At 44.4% G+C, this 10,722-nt stretch overlaps 1 protein-coding gene across 1 annotated transcript; it reads left to right on the top strand.

The window, feature by feature from the left end:
- Positions 1-9,281: 9,281 nt before the first annotated feature.
- Positions 9,282-10,361, top strand: SEM1 (SEM1 26S proteasome complex subunit). Its single transcript, XM_033174324.1, has 2 exons — positions 9,282-9,287; positions 10,134-10,361. Exons 1-2 carry the CDS (start codon positions 9,282-9,284, stop codon positions 10,344-10,346), a joined length of 219 nt encoding a protein of 72 aa, XP_033030215.1. The 3' UTR covers positions 10,347-10,361.
- Positions 10,362-10,722: the final 361 nt, after the last annotated feature.

Here is a 10,722-nt window from a genome sequence, read left to right as displayed (position 1 = left end):
TTTTTGAAGGACAGTCTCAAAGATGTTGTAAAGAAATAAAAATAAGAATTAAGGGGAAAGGTTGGTGGGGAAATCTGCATATTCCAGAGTCTAAAATCTAAAGAAACTCACAACAATCCTTCAGGAATGGCAGTATTTGTTAAATTCCTTCTGCAATGGGAAGCACTTGAGATACAGGAAACCAGTCCTCCATCAAGCTGCTACCAAGAGAGCGTTTGGACTCCTTGATTCTACAGCTTTACAAATGAAGCGGCTAATTCATATCATTCATGATGACATTGAAATAACATGGCTCACAGACACTATTGCTGGGATTTCATGATCAAGGCTGAGGTTGTTCCCCGTGTTCACAATGACTTTATGCACCTTCGGACATTTTGAGCATCTCTTCCTGCAGCTCACCTTGTTAGTCTAGAATTGCTGGGCTTGAAGACTGGCACATCACCTCCACTGTCCCCAAAATGGTCCGTTTTGGATCATTCTAAATTTAGACATCCTGATAAATACAGAGGGGGCTGCTGACTATGCAAGATTTGTCTGACAGAAGGACACCTATACAGGCAGCCAAAGTGGGGCAACTCCTGTCTGGACTGCAGTTTACCTGGGAGAACATAAGAATGTAAAAACATAAGCCCATTAGATCAGGCCAATGGCCCATCTAGTCCATCATCCTGTTCCCACAGTGGCCAACCAGATGCCTGTGGGAAGCCTGCAGTGTGGTGGACCTTCGGGTCTCAAATTTCAGCAGCACCCTGTATGATGCCAAAATTTGGTGCCCCTCCGCCTCTCACACTCCATTTAGATAATAGTTGCAGCATCCCCAGCTGTGTCCCTGAGGCTTCGCACCCAGTGCAACCAAATCGGTCACGCTCCTCCTAAGTCCACTTCTGAAGTCTGCGATCTGGACATGAGCGCAATAGCCCTCTGCCTGCTTGTGATTCCCAGCAACTGGCATATTCAGAGGCATAACTGACAGCGGAGGCAGAACATTGTCATCATGTGTCAGGGACTGGGCAGAGAAGGAATGGTGGAGACCGTCTCACCAACCTCCAGAGAAGAAGACAGTTGAGAATTACAACAGGGGTTTGAGGGAGGTCACAGCTCAGAGGCAGATGAGGGGGGGGGAAAGCTGGGCAATAATGGGAGAGGAGGAAGAAGAAGCACCGGGGGGGGAGCGGGGCGGCTGACAGAAAAAGTGTCTTTAGAAAGCATTCCAGACCCCTCCCTCTCCCAGAAGCCGGCAGGCATTGAAAGTAGGAGAGCAGGGAGCTCAGAGGCAGAGGGCACTTCTCAGCCCCCGTAGTGATAACACATGAAGGGAGAGAGGGAGAGGGTGGAGACCCACTTGGGCAATGCTCTTATTCCAAGAGGCTGCATTCCCAAGCCTCGCTCTGTAAATATTGAATAAAAAGCCAATGGTAAGGATTTTTCCTTGTCTTATCCATTCCTGGCACCCTGCCGTGGGGGGTTGGTTCCTCTGATGCCTGACATCATGGCTAGCAGCCATTAAAGGCAATGTCCTTTGCACACACAATACAAAGGAGGTTTGCCTCAATCTTTGCATTCAAAATTTTATGTCAGCCTTGTCCAAAGTGTCTGCTCTATGATGATTAATATCCTGGCCTTTCCTCACAGACTGGGACAGAAGGATTCGTTCTCAGAGTGGTTTAACAGTCAATCCCTCTTCCCAAGGAATTCTGGGATGGGAATAGGAGTCTCCTAACAACTCTTAGCACCCTTGACTAACTAGATTTCCCATTATTCTTTTGGGGAAGCCATCATGGCTGTTTAAAGTGGTATAGTGCTTTAACTGTTTGGGGTGAATGTGGCTTTGAATGGGAGATGACCTTTAATATCTTTTTCCATTTGGTGGGATATTCCTCCCCCCATCTTTCTACATCATTTTCTAAAGAGAAACACGTTTGTTCTGTGTTTTATGTTTTGCTTATTGAAAATGAGAATAAAAAAATATTCCAACAACAACAACAACTCACAACATCTCATTGTTATGTTTGTCATTGTCTTGCCATTTAGAATTCTTAGGGTTCAGAGTTAGGAGTGTCACTTGATTTACTGATCTTGATCTTGAGGAGAGAGAAAGGGGGTGAAAATAGTTCTATTGTTGTAGTTCCATCATAACCACAGCAGGTGTCAGCAATACATGCGCACAAACCGGGACCACTGTGGCTTCAGCCCGCCATAAGCTCCCTGTTACTGAAAGTCTTGTTTTCAGGTCTACCAGTGTCACAATTCATTTTCTTGCCGATCAAAATCTTTTAAAAAAGGAATAAAATAATAAAACAAAACAAATGCAAGCTATTTGCTGCAATCTAATTGTGACTGAGTCAAATTCTCGTACCTAATCAAATGAAACAAAATGTTATTCACTAGATTGCAATTAGCATTCACCAACAAATTTAATTGTAGAGATCTATCCCCACACATGGTTAATGGGAAAGCATTTAGATAATTACAAGTGTCTAGTGCCTTTCCACTGCTAATTGCTTTTACTGAATGATTCATTTCAAGGCCTGCAAGTGAAACTTTTATTAGGGACGTGATGGAGAGACAGCCGTATGGCGAACACATGGAAGACGTGCATTTGCATTCCTGGCCTCTCTCAAAGTCATCCTTGATGGCTTTGGGTACCATGGACTGACTTTTCCTTCACAAATTGATAGACCACCCTTGAAACTCACAGTTTTTGCCATGTGTGGTGCTCTGTATCATGTGACACAGGAATGGGGGGCCTTTCTCAGCCCAAAGGATGCATATCTTACCCTTCCTCCCAGAGGAGTCTAGGGCAGCAAACAACAAGTAATAAAACAACAAAAACATCTTTAAAACAATTCCAATGCAGACACAGACCTCAGATTAAAAGGCTTGTTGAAAGAGAAAGGACAACAGAGATGGTGCCTGTCTAATACTCAAAGGGAGGAATGTAGGGGGCACATTACTAAAGGCCCAGATCCCAAACTGAGTGGAATGGACCTCCTGATAAGGTGGCATCTGCGGACCCTCCGAGTGTCCCTATTTTCCAGGGACAGCACCGGATTTACAGATGCCATCCTGGTTTCTGATTTGATCCCGGAATGTCCCACTTTTCCTTAGGACGTCCCTATTTTCATCAGAGAAATGTTGGAGGGTATGGAGCTCTGCAGCTCCTGAGCCAAGGAGATAAGTAACTATACAACTTTTAGGAAATATCTGAAGGCAGCCCTGTATAGGGAAGTTTTTTTAAAAAAATGTTTAATATTTTATTATGTTTTATATATGTTGTAAGATGCCCAGAGTGTCTGGGGCCACCCAGTCAGATGTGTGAGGTATAAATAATAAAATTATTGTTATTATTATTAAATATTATTGAATTATTATTGTTGAATAGGACATTTCATCGGTGAAATGTTGGAAGGTATGCATCTGTAGAAGGCTGTCCCCTGCAAATCGGAGTGATCAATGGCATATATAAGGGGTGAGATGATCTTTCAGTAAACAGCTGGGGTGGGATTCAGTGTCATGCCATGACAAATGTTCTGTCTGTTGTTTTTGTTTTAATTATTTACTTGTGTTTTTATCTTGTTTTTTATTCTGTGAGATCTTGTGATGAAGGGTGGTATATAAATTTCAATCACCACCACCACCACAACAAGAACAATTCATGAATGTGTATACACCTGCAGGCTTAATAACTGGTTCATCTTTCTGGCACCTCTATCCTTAACAAACTAGTGCATGAATCCATCTTAAGCATGCTTGCTTGGAGCTCTGCTTCATTGAAATCGTACAGTCTTACTTCCAAGCAAACATTTTGGGTGGCGAAATCACATGGCATTTAGCTATGATGTCACCAACTCCCAAAGATAGTGCTGCAGAGTAGATAGCAAAAGCTGCTCCGAATAATTAATCCCTCCGAACCTAAGCCATCCATTTCAAAATCTGCTTTCCACTTCTGTGTTCCTGGAAGACTGTAGTCTTAGGGCATGGCTGGGAGAGAGAGGGGGGATAACACACACATTGCCAGGCATAGATTGGGGGCTCCAGTAGCTCTGACTCTGCCAACGGCAGCCTGCTTTTGCTGCAGTTCCTGTTTCTTCATCAGCTCAAGCTGTATGGCTGCGATCTGCACATTGGTTGACCTTGAATCTTGTCAGGGAAAAAGGCAGGGTATAAATAAATGTATAATACTAACGTTTTGTATCACAGGCAACATATCCTCCCTTTATAGGTGTAATGCCTTGTCTGATGTATTCTGCTGCCACAAATGTTCCAATAAGCTATCTGACTGGTGTGTTAATGTGGGTAAAGGTTTTTGGTTTCCCCACAGCGATCTGACTCTTTTCTGCTTCTGCAGTTGCTTCCAGAGGACATGCTCACTGAGCGTTCATCCTGATTAGTTTGTAGAAAGTTTAAAGGGAGGTTAGGTCAAGCCTGCTCTTTACTTGAGCGTCCATTCTGATTTCCTTGCAGGGAGGTTATACAATGCTGCATCAAACAATTGTTATTCTACACATTCCATCGCGTTTCCTTGTCACTTTCCTTATTGCAAAATGTCCAGTTTGGGATGGAACTGGGTTTATTGACCAACAGCATCAGATCAAATTTAATTGTGCAACTTGAATTTGCTGGGATGTGATCAAATCTCTCTCCCCCCACCCCAAATAGCAGCAGTCTAGAAGTGTCTTGTGTCAGAAGTGGCAAGATTTCGAGCACTGCTGGGGAGCCAGCAACCCACAGGTTGCAAAGTCTTTCAAACCAGCTTGCATCACAGGTCCCACCCTTCTTTCCAGCCTTGCCTCTGCCCCACAATGGCCACTCTCCTTCTTGCCGGGGCTTACAATATTCAAAGCTATTTGGTGATCTAAAGGCAATGCCAAAAGTGTGCGCCTCACCATGTTCTCTAATTCTTTAGATTCAGGCCCTTGGGAAAATGCGCAGGGAAAGAGATCAGAGCCCAGCTCCAGCATCAGTCCCACAAATTCATTCCCACAAAATTAGGGGAGGGAAGAAGTCACTAATAAGTTCTGGGTCCATAGTTCATACAGGAGCATTTCCTTGTTTTCTGAAGTTGCAGACATGGGTGCCTCCAGGCAGACTTTTTCTCATTGTGTCTCCTACATAGTTGCCAAATGGGGAAATGTTCATCACACACATTTGACATCTAGTAACAAAAAAATATTGTACACAAAATAGATAACAAGAACTTACTCTTTGAATTGATTGTCTCCTGCTAGAAAGCCAAAGGTTCATTCTTGCCACAGCCTGTTGCTCGCCTTTCATCATGCATTATGATGATAAGTACATTGCATTAGTGGTTTACTACATGAACTTGTGAGAGTCAGGAGCACATTGTTTTCAGAGTTCCCTGTCAATAGCCTAGCATCCTTCTGGGTGCGATAAAAGTGGCAGTGATCAAAGGAACAAAAGTGTTAATTACAAAGGCGTTTGGATTTGGGGGTTGCTCATAATTAGCCATATTGACCCAAGTGTCTCTGTGTTACAGACACAGAAAGATTTTTGCCCAGCTGCTGTTTGCAGAACTATGATTTCAGATGAGAGAGAGAGAGATAGTAAGGGCACCGCAAATAGTGCTTGCCTTCCAGCAGCAGCAGATAACCTCCAGAGTCCTAGCACTTACCATTCATCAGGTGGTCTCAACCCACAATTTGAAAACCTACGAGTTAAAGGACTCATAGTAGGGATGGGAAACCCGCGTCTCTCCAGATGTTGGACTGCAACTCCCATCAGCCACAGCCAGCATGACCAATGGCCAAGGATGCTGGGAACTGGAGTACAACAAAAAGTACCGGTACTTCTCCGTGCATTGCATAAACTATGGAACTTACTCAACAGGAGGCAGCAATGGCCAACAACTTGGATGGCTTTAAAACGGGACTAGACACGTTCATGGAGGAGAAATCTATCAATGGCTGCTACTCATGATCGCTATGCTCTTTCTCCATTGTCAGAAGCAGTTGGCCTCTGAATACTAGTTGCTGGGCATTCCAGGTAGGGAGAGCCCTGTTGTACTTAGGTCCTGCTTGCAAGTTTTTAAAGGCACCTGGGTGGCCACAATGAGAACATGATGCTGGACTAGATGGGACATTGGCCTGATCCAGCAGGCCTTCCTTATGCTCTTGTATTATATTCTTAAAAACATTTATTGCATCAGATATTCCCCATCCTTGTTCTGGAAACAACATGCTCACTGAGAGAGTACAAACATTCCAGTGTGGGATAACCAGCCTCATGTAACCAAAATGCTTAAGTCTGATTAATGCATAAAGGGGTTAATGCCACAGAATAAGCTGTCCTGCCAGACTTAGCTAAGTCACTCCTCCTCACCTTGAGAGGGAGGAAGTCAAGTCTATTGTTTGTCTCTGTCTACCATGTGACCTCTGACATGTAAAGAAGTCTGAGCTGGTTATTCTGGCTTTTTAAAAGCCACCCTTACGTTCCTATAACAATAATTTAGGAACTTTCACCACTTTGCATCAACCTAAGTTTTGCTGCCTATGTTTTCTGAATGCTGTATGGAAAAGAACATGAATCTGACATTTGAAGAGTTTGTAAGTAAACCATTTTTAACTCACCAGACATACAGTCTTTTTCTATGCTAGGGGAAGTAGAAAATTTTGGAAGGAACTTAGAAGGGCATATTTTAAAGCAGTGTTTTTCAACCTTTTTTGGGCAAAGGCACACTTGTTTCATGAAAAAAATCACGAGGCACACCACCATTAGAAAATGTTTAAAAAATTAACTCTGTGCCTATATTAACTATATATAAAGTAATTCTCTTGAATAGGAATCAAATAAACACAAAGAAAGTATTTTATAATTCTTGGACTTAAGAGCAGGGGTCCCCAAACTAAGACCCGGGGGCCGGATGTGGCCCAATCACCTTCTAAATGCTGCCCGCGGATGGTCCAGGAATCAGCGTGTTTTTACAGAATTGGAACCTGTCCTTTTATTTAAAATGCATCTCTGGGTTATTTGTGGGGCATAGGAATTTGTTCATATTTTTTTCAAAATATAGTCCAGCCCCAAGTAAGGTCTGAGGGACTCTAGTCTTGTACCTGAGTGACTTTTTGTGACAAAGACATGAGTGGAGAAGCTCCTGAGACATCCTGACATGATATAATTAACTGCCATGCCACACTTGAGAGCCCAGCCAATGTGGTGTTTCCCTTTTTTGTGATGATCTTGTGTACAATTCACGGCAGTGGTTGTCCACATACCTGTGCACGGCAGTGGTTGTCCACACCGTGCTGTCCCCCTGGGACCCTCACCATGGGCAGTGCCCTGGGACGCTTGACTTGCCCCCCCCCCCAGCGGTGCACAGCATGTGTGCTGCTTAGGGTGCTGGAGCAGCTAGCTCCTCCTCTGGCAATTAGGCTTCCTTGGGTTTTTTTTTTTATTCCTCCCTCCCTGCTTTTATTTTGGGGGAGAACATAATAAAGAGCAGGATCACTTCTGGTGAAGTCTGTAAAACTTAAGAGTCTGAGCATCTCACAATAATTTATTTGGTTATAAAAACAAAAGCATGTGCTTCAAAAATATCCACTTCAGCCCCTGGTCTCCTTTAAATAATGATCTTTAAAATGACAACAGTATGATGCAACATTGAACAAATTGGGCAGGTGTGTCCAAGCATCTCAGAACCACAGTTTTCAGTTAGGAAAATTAGTGATGTTTGTTTATAAGATTGTTAAGGCTCCAAAACTATAACGAATGACCAATGCATAAGGTTTGCACTGATGGACACAGAAAGCCCCAAGCCCCACCTCCAGCAGTGGGGCAGATCCATTGCTGCATCCAAAGTTATACTTTTGCTGGCCAGGACAAAAGGTGAGAGAATGGTTGTTGATTTGCCTGTTGCACTAGTTCAGGGCGGGTCAGAAACGCAAACCAGCCGGCGAGAAGCGCCCCTCATTCCGCCCTCCAGCGAAGCCCCAGGCCAAGCCCTTCCCGAAGGGAAGCTCCGCTAAGGCAGCCTCAGAAAGCGAGCCTGCTCCTTCCTCCTGCAGACTCGGGGACGACAGGGCTCCCTTCAGAAAACCGCTGCCACCGCTCCAGCCTCCCTCTTGCCGCCTTCAAACCTCTTCCCTCGCTTGACCACCAGAGCTGCCTCGTGCCCGCTACTTACCCGCCATGTCCCCTCAGGGCGTCGGCCGAGCAGCGCAGCCGAGCGAGGAGGTTGCGGGGGAGGCGGCGGCGGCGGCAGCGAGACCAACTCGTCCTCCTCGCGCCGCCAAAACCTCACGCACGCGCATGCCACCAAGCGCCATCACCACACACGCCTTCGCGCCTTTATAGCACGTTGCCGGCCCCGCCCCTCACCCCGCGTTGGCCCATTTCCCAGTCACTTTAACGGGATCGCACTCCTATTGGGAAAGAAGCTGCAACCGGACTTCTTCTCCCTCCACTTAGGAGCAGCCCAAGTTCCCAAATCCGATTGGCCTCGGAACCCCACTCGCGACAAGGCGCGTGCGGAGCGCAGGACCCCTTCAGGGCCACGCCGACGGCCGAGGAGGCGGGGAACTCCGGCAGGCCGGAGGGCGCAGACGATTGGCTGGCGGGAGGGCGAAGGAAGGAGGGAGGCACTTTTGAGGCAGCCGGCGTCTCTTTTCGGCTCTGTGTACAAACGCGAGGGCTGACCCTGATTAGCTGAAGGAAGGCAACAACAACGGCCGGGACGTTTTTCCCACGGCACACCAGGCAACATCTCGCGGCACACTAGTGTGCCGCGGAACAGTGGTTGAAAAACACTGTTTTAAAGGTCTAACAGCCCATATTTCCACACTTTACTTCGCTGCATGTTTTGTGATTTTAAATCTCTGCTGGAGTTCTCTCACCAAAGAGTACTTGCCCCAAACCTGGATTTTGGCATACCTTTTTGTTTGCTTTGCCAACCTACACCAAATTCATTCTGCGACCTCAGTTACAGAGGATCAGCTAGCCGGAGCTATGAGAGAGGCCTGCTGGAGACTCTGGAGAGCTGCTAACAGCCAGAGTAACCAATACTGGGATAAACAGATAAGGGCCTAAAGACACATGACAAAAAAAGACCTGCAAAGATTACTGAGGCTGCAGTCCTATACCCACTTGGCCTCATTGCAATCGCTGGGGCTTATGTATGGTAGGTATGCATAGGATTGTATAGGACACAGGTGATGGCTTAACAAGTTCCAAAGTAAGCATTAAGATTTCCTTTTAAAAATATAATGCAATGGACAACATATCATAACTTATTAAACAAAACGTAGGAGTGAGATGGAGTAATAATGCAGGTATATTTATTCAGTTTCCTTTTGTCTGGCATTGTAATCAAGCTGGCCAAATGTGAAATGTTTTAGCAGCTTCTTGAAAAAAATATCTCGGCTGACACATTTTATCATCAGCTTCAGAGGGTTAGTCCAGGCAAAAGCCAATTGTTATCAGGTGTGAATTAGCATACATTGGGTTCACTGAAAGTTGGGGAAGGTGATAAAAGTAAGGCATATTGGAAACACTCATCAAAATACATGATTGCCATTAGGAACACTAGGTGGATAACCACTATTGATTCCAAATGTTTAATTTGATTTGATGGATTTTACTGTAATTAACACTGGGTTTTATAAGAGCATGGTTCTTAACATTATTAAGTAGGAAGACAAATTATGAAATTAAATCTACATTTGATTTGTAATGTTAATTTTGTAAATGTTTTATCATGTTAACAGGTTGTGCTAATGATACCTGGTTCTCATCTCATTTTCATTGTACTCCATTGACTGGATTGATTTTTCTTTCTTTCTGCATTCAGAAAGTACAATGATATTTAGGTTATATATATAGATATAGATATAGACATACATGCGAATGAAGCACATGTTGTGAGATTAATCCTCAACAGCATTTTGGAAACATGAAACATGTTTGATTGACCACAACTCCTCTTACATATTGTATGTAAATGTTACATTCAATATCTAACAGGTGTCACGTGGGGATAAACTAACATTTAGTTTGCATTGTACACTGTAAACACCCAAAAGTGCTGATACTTTTACAGTGTTATTCTATGTGTGTTCACTCAGAAGTGACTCCAGCCAGGGGAGCAAAAAAGTGGGAGTTGTGCTGGTGGGCTCTAGAAGTCCGAGAAGAAGCAGCCTGTCGACTTGGGGCTGCTGGAGGAGGATGACAAGTTCAAGGAGTTCCCAGCTGAAGACTGGGCTGGTTTAGATGAAGATGAAGATGCACATGTGTGGGAAGACAATTGGAATGATGACAATGTGGAAGATGATTTCTCCAATCAGCTAAGAGCTGAATTAGAAAAACACGGCTACGAGATGGAAAGCTCATAGCTTTCAGCAATGCTGCAGGCCTGGAATGGGACTGTATATTGAACAGAGAAATGTTACAGAATGATGGCTGGAAGCAGAAATAGTAGACTGCCCATTATTACACCCCCCAAAAATGTGTTTGTTTTGTATAAATAAAAAATTGAATATAGAAGAAGGGGGGAGGAGAGAGAGACTCTAGTTGAGTTCAGTGGAACTTACTCCCAGGCAAGTGATTGTAGCCTGGCAGCTAGCATATTTTCAACCGTGAAATTCCAACATTCACACACATGAGACCACATTTGCACATCTTTTGGTGGATCCCCCACCCTTTTGGGGTTGCTACCTCTTTTCCTGACACAGATTCTATGTCCTTAAGAGATTTACAACAGCCAGAAAA

Source organism: Lacerta agilis, chromosome 1 (assembly GCF_009819535.1).
Source record: "Lacerta agilis isolate rLacAgi1 chromosome 1, rLacAgi1.pri, whole genome shotgun sequence".
Classification (NCBI taxonomy): Eukaryota; Metazoa; Chordata; class Lepidosauria; order Squamata; family Lacertidae; genus Lacerta; species Lacerta agilis.
Note: the sequence above shows the minus strand (reverse complement) of the source record. Positions and strands in the feature narration are given on the sequence as shown.